The sequence below is a fragment of the Bos grunniens genome, chromosome X, assembly GCF_055505025.1.
Source record: "Bos grunniens cultivar Pamir isolate PY7600 chromosome X, Bosgru_T2T1.0, whole genome shotgun sequence".
Taxonomy (NCBI): domain Eukaryota; kingdom Metazoa; phylum Chordata; class Mammalia; order Artiodactyla; family Bovidae; genus Bos; species Bos grunniens.
This window is the reverse complement of record NC_141194.1, coordinates 7,021,419-7,038,157: the sequence shown is the minus strand read 5'-3', so window position 1 is coordinate 7,038,157 and position 16,739 is coordinate 7,021,419. Positions and strand designations below refer to the sequence as shown.

General features: G+C 48.6%; 1 protein-coding gene across 11 annotated transcripts in view; it reads right to left on the bottom strand.

Annotated features, from left to right (window-relative positions):
• Positions 1–1,063: 1,063 nt before the first annotated feature.
• The window catches only part of SHROOM2 (shroom family member 2), a 152,850-nt gene continuing 137,174 nt past the window's right edge, over positions 1,064–16,739 (bottom strand). For 6 of the 11 annotated variants that reach the window (XM_086387891.1, XM_086387890.1, XM_086387887.1 and 3 more), the window contains one exon: positions 1,064–15,764. In XM_086387891.1, the coding sequence (XP_086244017.1) occupies positions 15,498–15,764 (267 nt within the window). In that variant the 3' untranslated portion in view covers positions 1,064–15,497. The remainder of the gene's footprint in view (positions 15,765–16,739) is intronic. The other 5 variants (XR_015159018.1, XR_015159015.1, XR_015159017.1 and 2 more) reach the window with 5 other exon arrangements.

Below are 16,739 nucleotides of genomic sequence, written 5' to 3'. Positions count from 1 at the left end.
AACAGTCTTTTGGACTCTGTGGGAGAAGGCGAGGGTGGGATGATCTGAGAGAATAGCATTGAAACATATATATTATCATACGTCAATCAGATCACCAGTCCAGGTTCGATGCATGAGCCAGGGTGCTCGGGGCTGGTGCACTGGGATGACCCAGAGGGATGGGATGGGGAGGGAGGTGGGAGGGGGGTTCAGGATGGGGAACACGTGTACACCCGTGGCGGATTCATGTCAAGTATGGCAAAAACCACTACAGCATTGTAATTAGCCTCCGATTCAAATAAATAAATTTAAGAAAATAAACTAAATTCCTTTGCTAAAAAGGGCCTGATTAATGTTGGCTTTGTGACCTCCAAAAACACCATTATTTTCCTTCTTTCTTCCCTCCTTCCTCCCCCTTCTTTCTTTCCTTTTCTTTCTTATTATACAATTGTGAAAGTTTGCTTTCCACTTATAGTTATTACAGTACTGGCTCTATTCGCCATGTTGTACAATACATCCTTGAGCTCCTCTTACACCTAACACGGTGTGACTCCCACTCCCCCAGCTCTGTATTGCTCCTCCCTCTTCCCCTCTCCGCTGGTAACTAGTAGATTGATTGTTCTCTATATCTGTGAGCCTCCATTTTTGTTACATTCTCTATTTTGTGGTGTTCTCAGATTCTATAAGTGATATCATACAGTATTTGTCTATCTCTGAGTTATTTTACTTCATAGTATACCTTCCATGTTGCTGCAAATGTCAATATTCCATTCTTTTTATGGGGCAACTTCCTTGTATGCCTTTTTAGCAAATGGCACTGCCACCCCACACATGACACGGTTCCCCGGCTCAGTTTCCATCTCTGCACGCACGCAGAGAAACACCAAGTCCTCTTCCTCTTCTCCCATGGGAAGTGTATCTTTGAAGCTGAGTCTGGAACCAGTTCTTCCCCCCCTACTTTCTGGCAAACTGGACCTTCTGGGCCCATCTCCAACCCCACAGGACCCATCTCTCTCCCTCTTCACACATTTATCCCTGCCCTGCCCTCCCTGCCCCCCACTCTCAGAGAACTCGGAGACAAACATACTTTCACATCAGGTTGATTTTATTTTCATTCTTAATGTATGCAGTTGGTATAATAGTCAACGTCTGTACTGTTGGACAGTATTCAGCAGCAAGACCCCCGAAGATTTCTGAGGTCTCTAGCCATGCCTTCAAGTCACTGGCTGCCCACCGGTCCCGCTGGAATGACAGGGATCTCCACACTCTCTGGGACCTCCTCTGGTCCGTTCTGATTGAGCACTTCATTCACCTTGGAACACTGGCTACAGAGCTTTGAGCCTCTGATTTTTCTAAGGTTCCTTGTGGTGGGCGGTTTCTGAGAAGTTTTCTTGGTCAGCTTTGCCTGAAGGTGATTATTCACTCTTGCACTTGCCCTGGCCACCTGGAGAAAACAAGAGGGGGGTAGAGAATGGCATTGGTTTGGGGAAGAGGGTGAAGGTGGACAGGAACGACAGCTTCAGGAGAAGGGGTGTGGGCAGAGAAGGGTTATGTGCCAGGCAAGGACAGGGGAGGGGGTCTTATGGGGTGGGGTCAATGGGCAAGAGGAGTTTGGGTGGCTTCAGCTCACCTTGACATTTGTTTTGGCCCTCAATTGAGAGGAGGTCTTCATCCTTTTGTCCCGGGTAAAACGTGGCAGGTGTTTCCTAACTACTCTGGAGCCTTGGGGCTTCCCAGTCCGCTTAATCATTTTGAGGCCTCCCAGTGGTCTGCTCCAGAGCCCCTGAGCACCGCTATATATACCCCTCCCCAGGGAGACACACCCTCATGCTTTATGAGGTCAGCAAGTCTCTTCCCCAGCCAATGGTGGCCCTGGGTGAGCCTTGACATCACAAAGTCCCATCCTGACACCTCTAGCGGAGGATGGGGAGCAATTCAGATGTTTTGGCGGGAGAAATGAGGCATTTCTAATTCCCCTAAAGAGGCCTTCAAACTCCCTGCCATCCTCATCTCTCTAAGTCAACTCTGATGGGTCACATGGCAGGGAGAGTGTGTCTCCTCCAAACCTTGTCTATTATATCTATTTATGACTGTAAAAGTGTAAGGGAATTAAAAAAAAATCTGCAAAAGATACAGCTTAAGCAGCCCCAGTTAACATAAGTTTATTTTCTCTAACATAAGACCGTTTTCCATAGTCTCAAAATAACTGACAATCAAGAATGAATTTCATTTCAAACCTATTTTTCAAATTCAGCAAGACATTTTATGTTCAAATATAAGAGGATTTTGTTTTTTTCAAGCTAAAAAAAGTTTGTTCCTTGCAGTGAATACTTTGTTTCACTGATTTAGATGTAAATAAAAGCACATTATGTGTCTTTACCTTGACAATTTTTGTGGTATCACCGTGTATTTAGAATCAACTGTTTGAATGTGGGGTGTGTATTAGTACATTCCCTCGGGGACTGCAGGCTGTGCAGGAAGTGATCTCAAGGCCTTGCAAACCATTAAGGATGCTCTGTAGAAGGCAGCAGTGGTAACCATGGCAACCTGTGTTGGTGACAATTGTTGAACAGGGTCTTCCCTTAATGAACTCCCTCACAGAAGACAATGAATTTTTAAAGATAAGTACTAAGACTGTGTCCAGATGAATTTATATACATATTTATATATACACATACACACATGTGTGTGCGTTTGTATATACATATATATACACACACGTGTGTGTGTGTGCGTTTGTATATATGTACACTGCAACTTTGTACCTTGTGAATAATATGTAGAATATTAAAACCTGACATATGACAACAAAGTTTTCAAACTTAAACCAACAAGATTTGGTTTTGCAGAGGAAAAGTATTTAATTACTGACATTATTTTAGAGTACTGGAATATGGAGATGGTAATCAAAACAGAACCAGCGTATACTTGGGTTTATTCTTGAAATAAAACTCTTTGTGGGCAATGCCCCCAAGTATTGCCTGCACGGGATGTGGCATACTCCCCCTGCCCCACCTGTGGGAACCCACTGCTCCATTCTAAATTCCTTTGCTCCAAAGAAGACATATGGATGGCTAACAAACACATGAAAAGATGCTGAACATCACTCATTATCAGAGAAATGCAAATCAAAACCACAATGAGGTGCCATCTCACCGGTCAGGATGGCTGCTATCCAAAAATCTACAAGCAATAAATGCTGGAGAGGGTGTGGAGAAAAGGGCACCCTCTTACACTGTTGGTGTGAATGCAAACTAGTACAGCCACTATGGAGAACAGTGTGGAGATTCCTTAAAAAGTTGGAACTGGAACTGCCATATGACCCAGAAATCCCACTGCTAGGCATACACACCAAGGAAACCAGAATTGAAAGAGACATGTACCCGAATGATCATGACAGCGCTGTTTACAATAGCCAGGATATAGAAGCAACCTAGATGTCCATCAGCAGACGAATGGATAAGAAAGCAGTGGTACATATACACAATGGAATATTAATCAGCCATGAAAGAGAATACACTTGAATCAGTTCTAATGAGGTGGATGAAACTGGAGCCTATTATACAGAGTGAAGTAAGGCAGAAAGAAAAACGCCCATACAGTATATTAACGCATATATATGGAATTTAGAAAGATGGTAACAATGACCCTATATGTGAGACAGTAAAAGAGACATAGATATAAGTAGCAGATTTTTGGAGTCTGTGGGAGAAGCTGGGAGTGGGATGATTAGAGAGAATAGCACTGAAACAGTTATATTACCATATGTGAAATAGATCACCAGTCCAGGTTTGATGGATGAGACAGGGTGCTCAGGGCCGGTGCACTGGGATGACCCTGAGGAATGGGATGAGGAGGGAGGTGGGAGGGGGGTTCAGGATGGGGAACACGTGTACACCCATGGCTGATTCATGTCAATATATGGCAACAACCACTAAAATATTGTAAAGTAATTAACCTCCAATTAAAATAAATAAAAAATTGAAAAAAAAAAAAAAACTCTAGAGTAGAGGTTAGACTCTCCAAAACACAATATTAAAAATACAAAACAAAATCAGTCACAAAAGTTAAGTATATATATATATATATATATATATATATATGAAATTTGCTTTAAAAAGTAGAGCCTTGTTTTTGCAACGTAATAGAACGTTATAAAAATGAAAATTAAAGTAATAAAGAACTTAAAAAATTAAAAAGTTGATAATAGTAAAAGTATATCTAGGAATTTCTCTGGAGCTTTTGTGGGCAGTGTGGGATCAGTTCAGTTTCATATAATTCCTTGTTCCAGCTTGTACTTCTTCTCAAGATCTATCAGCCCCTTCCAAAACTTAGTCAATGTTAACTACAGGGTTTTAATCTGTTGCACCTCTCACCCCTAGAGTGGTTCCCTCTTCTTTATTTTGACTTCCTCTGTTTGCAAGTCTCTTCAGTGTCTAATTTCAACCCTGACATACGGGGGCAAAGGTGGTCACTTATTTAGGCTCACTTGTTCAGCTGTGTTGTGGGGAGGGAGGAACACTGCAAACAAATATCCCTGACTGATTTTGAAGCTGAAACTCCAATCCCTTGGCCACCTAATGCAAAGAGCTGACTCACTGGAAAAGACCCTGATGTTGGGAAAGATTGAAGGCAGGAGGAGAAGGGGACGACAGAGGATGAGATGGTTGGATGGCATCACCGACTCAATGGACATGGGTTTGGGTAGACTCCGGGAGTTGGTGATGGACAGGGAGGCCTGGCGTGCTGCAGTCCATGGGGTTGCAAAGGGTCGGTCACGACTGAGCGACTGAACTGAGGAGGGTGGCTAGTTCAAAGGGCAGCTCCTCCCTATGGGCAGATGTCCCCCACTTACACACTCTGCTCTCTGCTCCTGGGCTCCTGACTCTGAGCACAGAACAGCTTTTGGCCCCACTGTGAGTTAGTCTGGCCTGTAAGGCCAAGGCTCTCTCCTTGGACTTGCGCAGTCACCGCATTCTGTATCCACTGTACACACCTCCAGCATTCTCAGTTGCTAGGTCACAGACACCATGGCGGCATTTCTGTTGCTGATGGTGGCATGCCCTCTTCACCTGGTCTCCTCTTTGTCTCCCAGCCCTATGCCAGAGGGGAGTACATTTCCTCCAAAGACCCTAACAGTTCAATTTTAAGATCTGTGTGACTGCTTCAGGTATGTCCCCTCATCCCTTTCTCTTGTTCCCCAGACATGGTACCTAACCCATCTCACTTGGAGTTAATGACATTTTTTCTTAAAGCGATGGCAACCTATACATGGAGGTGTTAGCAGCAGTGGTGCCCACATCGGGGAGACTGAGTCGAGACAGACCAATGACAAGAAACACATTAGGAAACATACTTTTAGCACATGGGAAACACTCCCTTCCTGTTGAGTCTTGGATCACAGATGGTCCACCGGAGTATGGCGGTACAGACTAGATAAGGTAGCTGCTAAGATAGGGGAGAGCTTCAGATGAGACTTCTGTAAGAAATGAGACATCATGTCAATGAGCCATGACTCATTGTAGTGAGGACTGCATTTCACATACAAGTCTAAATGCCACTGGAATCCTCTGTGTACAACTTTTCTGTAACAAATTTATCCCAAGGAAATGAGCAGAGAAATTACAAACATATCAGTGAAACACACATACCCAATGAGCTTTATAACTGAACTTACAATGGGGACAAATAGGGAGAAGAAAACCCAGGCAGAGAATATGCACAGTAAACCATTTTATAAACTTAAAATGGGACATAACAATTCCACATTAGGAAGAATGAAGAAAAAAAAAAACTTCCTAGTATTGCTAAGTAAAAAGCTGATTTCAAAAAGACATAATTAAAAATGCTGGAGAGGATGTGGAGAAAAGGGTATCCTCCAACCCTGTTGGTGGAAATGTAATTTTGTGTAGCCACTATGGAGAACAGTAAAGAGGTTTCTCAAAAAACTAAATGCAGAATTACTATATGATCTAGCATCCCACTCCTGGTAACATACCCAGACAAAACTGTAATTCAAAAAGATACATACACCCCTATGTTCCCAGCAGCACTACACACAAGACCCAAGACATGGAAACAACCTAAAGTCCAGTGAGAGGTGAATGGACAAAGATGACATGATGCCTATTTAATGGAATACCACCCAGCCACAAAGAAAAGAATGAAACAATGCACCAGTGTGGATGGACCTAGAGATTATCGTGGGCTTCCCAGGTGGCTCAGTGGTAAAGAATCCGCCTGCAATGCAGGAGACCCAGGTTTGATCCCTGGGTTGGGAAGATCCCCTGGAGAAAGGACTGGCTACTTACTCCACGATTCTTGCCTGGGAAAGCCCATGGACAGAGATGCCGGGTGGGCTACAGGGCATGGGGCTGCAAAAGAGTCGGGCATGACTCAGTGACTACGCAACAACAAAGAGACTATCATAGTAAGTGAAATAAGTCAGACAGAAAAAGACAAATACCATACGCTATCACTTATGGTGATAACTGACCTGTGGAAGCCAGGTCAGTTCAGTTGCTAGTTGTGTCTGACTCTTTGTGACCCGATGGACCGCAGCATGCTAGGCTTCCCTGTCCATCACCAACTCCCAGAGTTTGCTCAAACTAATGTTCATTGAGTCGGTGATGCCATCCAACCATCTCATCCTCTGTCGTGCCCTTCTCCTCCTGCCTTGATCTCCTTCCAATCCAAGGGACTCTCAAGAGTCTTCTCCAACACCATACTTCAAAAGCATCAATTCTTTGGTGCTCAGCTTTCTTTACAGTCCAACTCTCACATTCATACATGACTACTGGAAAAACTACAGCTTTAACTAGATGGACCTGTGTCAGCAATGTAACGTCTCTACTTTTTAATATGCTGTCTAGGATGATGATAGCTTTTCTTCCAAGGAGCAAGTGTCTTTTAATTTCATGGCTGCATTCACCATCTGCAGTGATTTTGGAGCCCAAGAAAATAAAGTTTCTCACTGTTTCCATTGTTTCCCCAACTATTTGCTATGAAGTGATGGGACCGGATGCCATGATCTTCGTTTTTTGAATGTTGAGTTTTAAGCCAGCTTTTTCCCTCTCCTCTTTCACTTCCATCAAGACACTTAGTTCCTCTTTGCTTTCTCCAGTAAGGGTGGTGTCATCTGCGTATCTGGGGTAGAAGCCAGAATATGGCACAAATGATCATACCTGTAAAACAAAGAAAAGCCTCACAGAACAGACTTGTGTTTGCCAAGGGGGAGAGTGGAAAGATGGACTGTGTGTAGGGGTCTGGTAGATACAAACTACTACATTTAGGATAAACAACAAGGTCCTACTGCAGAATGCATGGAGCTATATTCAGTATCCTGTGACAAAAGTGTAAAAGGCTATAAAACAAGAATGTCTTTGAGTGAATCACTGAGTCAGTTTGCTGTACAGCAGAGATGGGCACCACATTTTAAAGCAACTAAAACTTCAACTTAAAAAAAAAAAGACAAAAATATGTAGTTAAGAATCTTATTTCTTAAAACACACACACACACACACACACAAAATGGAGAGATGTGAGGGGAGGGATGGGATACGCCAGCACCTTACCTGACCTGGCATGGTACATGCCGAGAGCCTTGGCATCCTGTCCTGTACAGGGAAGGATGGACTAGGGCAAAGAAACAGGAGATGGGAGTACCTGTGAAGGGCGAAAAGGAACCTCAGCTCGCTTGAGTAGATCCTGGCGCTACTCCCAGAGTGGCTGGCAAACCACAGGGAGAGAGCTCTGAGGAGAGGCCTTAAGGGATACAAGGCGGTCCCCCGGAGAAACCGTGGTCTGCGGCTGGCCCCTCAGTCCTGGCAGATGGTTCTTCATCCAGATGAGAAGGCCAGCAAGTATGCATGCACGCGGAGCTCCAGTATTGCTGTAAAGCTGTCAGCTAGTGCCATTCACACACACGCATCACTCTCTGTACACGTGTGTGTTTCCCATATCTTCTATCATGCCGGAAGAAAAAAAAAATACCTGGATCCGAATGTACACACAAATCACATGTCCGGATCAGGGTCTCATACGGAGACGTCACAGGACCACCCTTCACACTCCCAGGGGCCTGGAGGCCCTTGTATCCAACACTCGAAAGAGTCCCGCAATGGCCACCCGGAGTTGCAATTCCCCTGGAACGGTGCCTCTCGAGACATGCGGGCGTTCTGATCGGCATTCAGTGTTTAATCACGGGGGCGGGGCAGGACGGGGCGGGGAGGCGGGGCGGTGCAGTGGCAGTCCAAGGGCACGTGTTCGGGAAAACCCAGAGCGTAAGGTTAAAATCTGGTGCCTCGGTGCAGGCTTGCTGGGAAGCAAACCGCACTCAGAGCGCAGGGCGTTTGCACACCAGCTCGAGCGCATCACTGCCTTCCACGCGGAACCATGCTCCCCACATGCTGCCCGACATCCTGGGGTTTTTGAAATGGTGAAATGCCGGCCTCCCTTCCCAGGCTGCCACCCCTGCCACCCCCCACCCCCGGAGTCAGAGCTCTACCTCTTTCTCGCCTCAAGGCCGAGGGTAGTACCCCCAGGTCTGCCTAAGGGCAAACCTGGACATGCACGTCCCCTGCGACACTTCCCCCCCATCCCCCAGCACAGAACTGGGATGGTGAAGGAACTGCACCTCTGCCGCCGAGGGACCAGCAATCCTGTGTTCCTTTTCCCCAGCACTGAAGTCTGCCTTCTGAGCACCCAGGGCATGGCACTGGCGACCTAGTGCGCACGCCCTGCCTCTCCAAACCTGGCTGTGCACACCCCATCCCACACCCCTCCCCCGGCCCCCATGGGCTCGCTGCTCACGCTCACTCCTCCTGTCAACATCCGCTACCCACCTGGACAAGCACAGATAAGCACCCTCCCCAGCACTTACTGACGGTTTAAAGCAAGAGTCTTCTGAAAACCCAAGAGGTCCAAGGGCCCCGGCTCGGCGCTGGCCTTCCTGTTAAGCAGAACTATTCCAAACTCAGCTTTAAAGCTCCCTTCACACCCCGGAACAAAGTGCTCGAGTGAGAAGGCACAGAAGGAAATCCTCCTTTGAAATTGCGGAAAGCAACCAGTTGAGCACCTTTTCCATCGGAAAAAACTGTTAGCTTCTGGGAAAAAGAGAGTAGCAAATAGCACATCTCCACACATTCTTGCAGGAGACCTCAGTTCGATTCCTGGGTTGGGAAGTTCCCCTGGAGAAGGGATAAGCTACCCACTCCAGTGGTCGCAGGGCTTCCCTGGTGGCTCAGATGGTAAAGAATCCACCAGCAATGTGGGATACCTGGGTTCGATTCCCTGGGTTGGGAAAATCTCCTGGAGGAGGGCATGGCAACGCATTCTAGTATTCTTGCCTGGGAAACCCCATGGACAGAGGAGCCTGGTGGTCTACAGTCCATGGGGTGGAAAAGAGTCCGACACAACTGAGCGACTAAATGCAATAAGAAGAGCACATTTTTCACCCAAGACTAACCAAGTGGAAATGACACAAGTCACCATAGCATGACGCTGGGAATCAAGAAATTCACCTTGACCACCACTAATTATTAAAGAAATGCAAATCAACAGTGTAGTGAGGTACCGCCCATACTGGTTAGAATGGCAGTCCTTAAAAATGTACAAACAATGCTGGAGAAGGTGTGGAGAAAAGGGAACCCTCCTACATGGTTAGTAGGAATGTAAATTGGTGCAGCCATTATGGAGAAGAATAGGAAGGTTCCTTAAAAAACTGAAAGTAGAGCTACCATATGACCCGGCAATCCCATCCTTGGACGTATATCCGGACAACACTAATTCAAAAAGATACATACATTCCCATGTTCATAGCACTATTCACAATAGCCAAGCCATGGAATCAAACAAAATGTCCAGCAGCAGATGAATGGATAAAGAAGATGTGGTACGTATATACAGAGAAATTATTACTCAACCATAAATTTAAAAACCCAAAAGAATGCAGTCTGCAGCCACAGGGATGGGTCTGATCATACTAAGTCAACAAAAAGCAAGTCAGCAGCAGAAAGACAAATACCATATGATATCACTTAGATGTGGAATCTAAAATACGACAGAAATCAACATATGTATGAAGGAAAACAGACTCAGAAATCAGACTTGTGGTTCCCAAGGGGGAGGGGAGGGAAAGATTGGGAGTTTGGAATTAGCAACCATTTATTTAGAGTTGGACATGACTTGAGCGACTGAACTAAACTGAACTGACAAATATATATATACATAGGATGGATAAACAAGATGGCCCTACTATGTAGCACAGGGAGCTATACTCAGTATCTTGTAATAAACCATAACGGAAAAGAATACGGAAAAAAAAAGTATGTGTTTATATATATAAGTGAGTCATTTTGTTGTACAGAAGAAATTAACACAACATTGTAAATCAAGCGTATTTCAGTAAAATTTAAAAGAACTTCGAGTTGACCACACGGTGATCCACACACCTTATTCAGTCTCCTCCCACCACCAGGCTGGGTTCTCTTCCCGCCTCGGTCCGGGGCGGGGCAGGGGCAGGGGTGGTGGTGGTGGTGCAGGTTCTGCATTGTCGCTGTGGTCAGGCGTCTTCATTCCCTCCAGTTTTGAGCTGCCCCTCCAGTGGGCTTTCATCGCCTCAGCACCTTTTAAGGGAACTGGTCAGCTTTATTTTAATAAAAAGCCTCTCCCCCACTTTGGGTTTGTCTGATGCATTTTGGAGAGAACACCTCTGAAGGGAGACAGTGTCCCCCGTCAGCACGTCCTGTGGACAGTGTCCGGCCTTGCTCCCAGGGCCGTGGACTGTTGTGCGTGGAGGGCCCCTGCCCACGGGGTCCGGGCCTGCTTGCAAGATGCCGTCAGGTAGGCCTCACGCTTGAGTTTCCTAAGTGGGTATAAATTAGAAACAGGCTGACCTTGAGCTGAAAGGGGCAGGCCTCCCCCTGCACAACCCTTCCAAGATGGGGGGTAAGACACCGGGCCTCCAGTGATGTTCCTCTGCCCTAGGCTTTGCTGAGATGAGAAAGGAGGGTTCACTGCCAGCCACAAAAAAAAAAGAAAAGAATGTATGTAGCATTTGCGTACTTCTCGAAGTCCGTAAGTTCGTGACACTTTGCCTTCCTCTGCACCTCACTTCCTAGGTTTCACGGACGGGGAGGGTACTGGAGTCGTCACAGGCATTTTGGGGATCTGGTGGAGGAGTGGAATGACACGGGTTGGGGAGTTGTGGGATGTTTTACCTGGCTCAGTGTGACTCAGCACACAGCCTATATGTGTACACACGCGACGTGCGAGGTTCTCCTCTTTTGATGGGAAATGCAGAAAACATTCCCCTCTCCCCCGCCTCCGGAATGCCTGGGCTTGCAGGCTGTGGTGGCCCTGTGGTGGTCAAGCCAACAGGTGTGAGGATGCACACAGCATCTTCCATGCCCCCGTGCCTGAGACTGATTCAGCATGCCCAAGGTGGCTCGCCCTGAAGAAACAGAAGTCTGAGCATCTCGGTCCACAGGTCGTGGGGCATGAGGACCACTGGATGCCACAGCCACACCCCCACCATCCCAGCCTACAACTGCACCTCCGCTGCCCTCATGGACAAATCCCTCCATCCTTTCAGAACTCACGAGACAACCAGGAGTGGCCCTGTAGAAGCCAGTAATAATAATAATAATGTATGTAGCACCTGTGTACTTATTAAAGTCCCTAAGTTTGTGACAATGTTTTTTTTCCCTTATCCCAAATAAAAATTCACCTCCTATGTTTGAGTAGTTCTTACTAAGAACACTCTCTCAGGCTTCCCTGGTGGCTCAGTGGTAAAGAATCCACCAATACAGGAAAGAGTTTGATTCCTGACCTGGGAAGACGCCACCTGGCGCAGAGCAACTAAGCCCATGTGCCACAACTACTGAGGCCCACGTGCAAGAAGCCTGCACACCACATCCAGACAAAACCCCGAGCAGCGAGCAAGAGCCAGAGCAGCCAAAATTCAACAAGCAAAATTATTCAAAAAAAAAGACTGCCTCTCTCTCAACTGATTGACCTCCGGGTCCCACCAACCTGCTTCGAAAACAGAAGCATTTGGCTGCTACTGACAGGGAGCAGCTGCCATCTGTCCTCTGGTGGTTCCAACAGGGGCGTCCGGGTGCAGAGAAAGCTTTTCCTCCAGACCCAGGCTGCAGTGATGGCACCAGAGGTGTGAACACCCCTCCCTCCATGTGGCACTCCTCTGACCCGGCACAAGTTCCAAGCACATTGACATTATCAGCTCACTTGCTCTCCCAAGGGCCGGGAAGGAAGAAGCTGAGGGGTGCAGAGGCTAGGGCCTGCTCACAGCCATACGATCTTCAAGTGACAGAGGTGGCTTGGCTCCGGGAACTTGGCTTCAGGTCCTGGACCGCAGGGTGCTACTCCATATCAGCACCCAGCGTGGGAGATGATGGGGCCCCACCAATGGCTCCAATGCTTCACAGCTCCCTGCAGTCACGGGGTGGAGCACATGCCACACCTTCTGGATTCCGGGTTGGGCTGCGAGACTTGCCACAGCAATGGAAGGTTAGCAGGTGTGCCATAACCACACCCGGGGCAAGCACCGATGTGACTGGGCTTGTTCTCCAGTCATGTGCCATGGACGTGCCCAGGCCAAAGGCCTGGTCCCGGGAGGCAGATGACAGGCGTGTGGAGCAGAATGATCTACCAATTCCTCCTCTAAAGGAGTTACTTCTCCCTGCACCCTGCTGCGATTTTATAGTGGTTGTTACACAGCATGGCTGTGGCAACAGCTGACTGATACAACCAGTGTCTCTGATGTTTTTCCCCAGCTGCAGACTGACTGGCCTGAACTCAACAGGCAGAAACAGTCAAACACCTGTGTACACAGATTCAACCCCATGATTTATCAGTGGCTGAAGGATCTGACACACAGGAAGGACGTTCCAATTCTTAAAAAAGATGCAAGACAAAGACACGCTCCATTCACTGAAAGACACCATTTATTGTATTAAGGTCAAGCAGGATGATCTGTTGAGAGGTAAGTGTTAAGTGTTGAGCATGAAATTGGTACACATCTTCCATGGTGGGCGGCATGATCAAAGTCTCCGGCAAGGCCCCTGACTGCAACCTCGAGATACAGAGAGCACTTCTCAGCTGAGCAATGACCCGGGGTGAGCCATCAGCCACCACCCAGGAATGCCATGGGAGAAACATTAGCACCAGATTGTTTGCATATGCTGTAATATAGCTATACACAAAGTTGTGCACACTGACTCACTAATCTCTATGTCCCCACCACCAGACATTTATGAGGCAGATGGGGAAATAGACAGGACCATTGTGATTCTATGGGCTTCGTTTAAAGGACACCAGTGCCCTGTGTATTGCTATGTAGAAGACAACGTTCTCAAAAGACACTGAAAGGCTGGATACAGGCAAAAACTCTATTTTCACATTTTACAGATGTATCATCAAAATGATCACAATACTGTATGACAAGGGCAAGAATCACAGATGAAAGCTTTGTGAAAACCAAAACACACTGACATCACTGTGGTTATCTCCCCAAGGGAGGAAGGTGGTGGAGGGGGGCGGTCCATGGACAGCCAGCTTTATCTTTTCTGCCATGACCCATTTTCACAGCAAGTGACCATAGCGTATGAGGAGGACGACGATGCTTCACTGGCAGAAGAGGGGCTTTTCAAATCAGGAACAGCTTAATTTAAGAAGAATAAAAAGTGCAGAAAAAGGCCTTTTTCTTTGGCGTGGGTGGGCTGCCAAGGAATGTTTACTGCCAGCATCACTGAAGCCTGCCAGGTCGGTTCCCCCCAGGGCTGCAGAGATATCACCGCGGCCGGTCCAGCTTGTCCTTCTGGCTCCGTGGGTGTGGAGTAGTGTCCTTTAATAAGACATTATGTCCTTCTGTCTTTGGTAAGGTGCCGGCCACTGGTGACAAAGGGCTATCTTTCTACCTGTCGGAAAACTCCTTTCACAGGCATAAGAGGAAACAAGGAGTAACGTGATCTGATCTCTGACTATCACCCCAACATGAAGTTATCTTGGGGCTTCTCCTGCCATTATGCAGGATCTCACCCAACTGGGACGGAACACAGATGACCAGGTTAAAAATCAGACCGTGAGAACCAAGCCACGAGAGGCTGAACACCTATGCGGCCTACTGACATGCATATAGCCTCTTTGGTGAAGTGTCTATTTAAGTCTCTGGCTCATGTTTTAACTGGGCTGTCTGTTTTCATACTGTTAACTTGGAAAGATCTTTATACATTCTGGATGCAAATGCAGCACACGGGATCTGCAAGTTATCTTCTCCTAGTCATGACTCGGGCACTGGAAAACAACAGCTCGCCAGTGTTTTCTTTAGTGAACAGACTCTCTTGACCACCTTGCAATATCAAATGATAAAACAGGGAACAGACAGTGGTCAACTCTGTGGCAGATAAAGACCAGGTCTGGGAGTTGTGTGGTCCACTGGGACCTCTGGAAAGCCAGAACCATGGGTTCTTAGAGGAAATGTGGCCTTGACACTGCCATAACTAATCCAGAGAAGAAACAAGAGAGGAGCTGCCAATTATAATCCACAATCATATAGACACAGAAATACAATCAGGACACAAAGAAATGTTCTGTGGGGGGGGTGCAGAGGGGAAAGTAAATGAGGAAAATATCTCAGGGGCCTTAAGGGGAAAAAAAAAAAAACAAAAACGTTGCAAGCACATACCCTCCGGACACTTTCAGCCAGGTAATCTCACTTTGCAGGAGAAATACCATTTGCACACGGGTGCCATCCCAGAAGAAAAGCCGGTATGTCCCTTCTGCGTGCGCCTTCCTTAAAGCATGCACACTGTGCAAGTGGCGATTTCACCATGAGTGAACCTAGCGTGCTGAAAGCTCATTTCACAGCTGGTCTTTAAACCGCATGGACAACTATTCTCCTTTCTAACACATTAATAAATAATGCTCATCCTCATTATTTTGCTGGGTCAGGGGTCATCCTTACAGGACAGACAACCAAAGGCGCAACACTTCCGGCGCCTCCCGTGATCCACAGGACAGCTCGTGCACCAGGCGAACCTCCCCCCACCCTCAACCCACATGCACCTTCTTAGAGACACACTCATTTCTTCCCGCGCGGAGGACGCGGTTCAGTGCCCGCACGCACTGCCGGCATAGGCCACGTGGTGACCCTGTTGCGCAGGCGCGCACGGCGCACCCGAGCCCCCGCGCCACGTGGGGACGCTTCCGGGCCACCACGGAGAAGGGGTGGGGGGAGCCGCTCTGCTCAGCATTCCAAAAGGGAACCTAAGAATTAAAGAACTCATCCCAAACACACACATGGAAGTTATTGCTTTGCTGACCACCACCTGGCCGTGAGAGGACACCCCCCCACCCCCCGACCCCCATCAACAGGACATAAATACAGGCTGCGGTTTTCAGCTGCATCCGCAGGACCAGAGCTGATGACTCCGCCAACCCCATCTGCATCCTCCTCCTCCTCCAGGGAGGGCCGGGTGGGGTGGGGGGTGGGTGCGCCCTCATTTGCCTCTCTCGGGCTGCAGGCTGTCCAAGAGGCACTTCAGCTGCTCCTCACCCAGGTGTATTTTGTCTTCCAGCTCGCGCTGTTCGATGATGAGCGCCGACTTCATCTTGACGAAGTGCTCGTAGTCCGCCAGGCTCTCGGGGCCCAGGTAGCTGACCAGGATGTCGAAGACGATGCCTTCCCGGCGGTCCAGGTTCTCCTTCAGCTCCCTGGCGTCTTCGTGCTGCTGGATCAGGACGCGCTGCTTCTCGAGCAGGGATTGCTGGACAGACAGAAGACACACAAGCCTGCTGGGGATCCAGCGGGGAGGGAAACGGGGGGGCGGCGCAGGGAGGCTGGCCAGAGCCTCCCACCGCCTGCACAGCGAGGCGCCGGGATACACCCCCGCCCCTACAAGGCGCCCAGATACACTGCCCCACGAGGTGCCGAGATACACCGCCGCATGAGGTACCCGGATATACCCCAGCACGAGGCGCCCAGATACACCCCCGCACGAGGCACCGGGATACACTCTCGCAGGAGGCACCCAGATATACCCCTGCAGGAGGCACCCAGATACATCCCCCGCCCCCTCGCCACGAGGTTCCTAGATATACCCGGAGGAACATGAGAGCCATTCGCGCCCGGAAAAGTCCAAAACGGAGACGCGCGCAGGCAGCGAAGGACTCGCAGGGTGGGGGGGACCTTTGTGCGCCCAAGGCGTTTCCCTGACAACACAGCAGATGGGGGCAAAGTGGGTCAAAGCAGTGCATTTAAAGAGATCGCCCAGGGCAGGATTGCGAAACCCTTCTGGCCCCAGGAGAGGCGGACGGTGAGGAGGACAAGGGGCTGGAAAACGAGGCGGAGGCTGGGGTGGGTGGGCCGCATAGCTGCCCTGGCTCCTTACTCTGGGGTACACAGACGCCCCCACTCCTAGATTGGGGTGCACACCTACAGTCCCTGGGCTCCCGTACATAACCTGGTGTGAAAACAAGGCAGGGAGCGAGGAACGGTATTAAACAGTCTCCACGTGGCGGCTGATGCACTTAAAGGGAACGCCCCGTCCTCGGTCCCAGTTTCCGACGCCAGCAGAGTCTCCCGTTCCTGCGCCACCTGGTGACCCGAATGGCCTCCCCAAGCCCTGTCGGAGCATCACGGGGGTGGAGGGGCCCCAAGGAGAGGCCAGAGGCACAGGGCTGCTGCTTGGTGGGCGTGGTGGTGTGGGTGTGGGGGCGCGGTAAAAACAGAAACTGCTTCC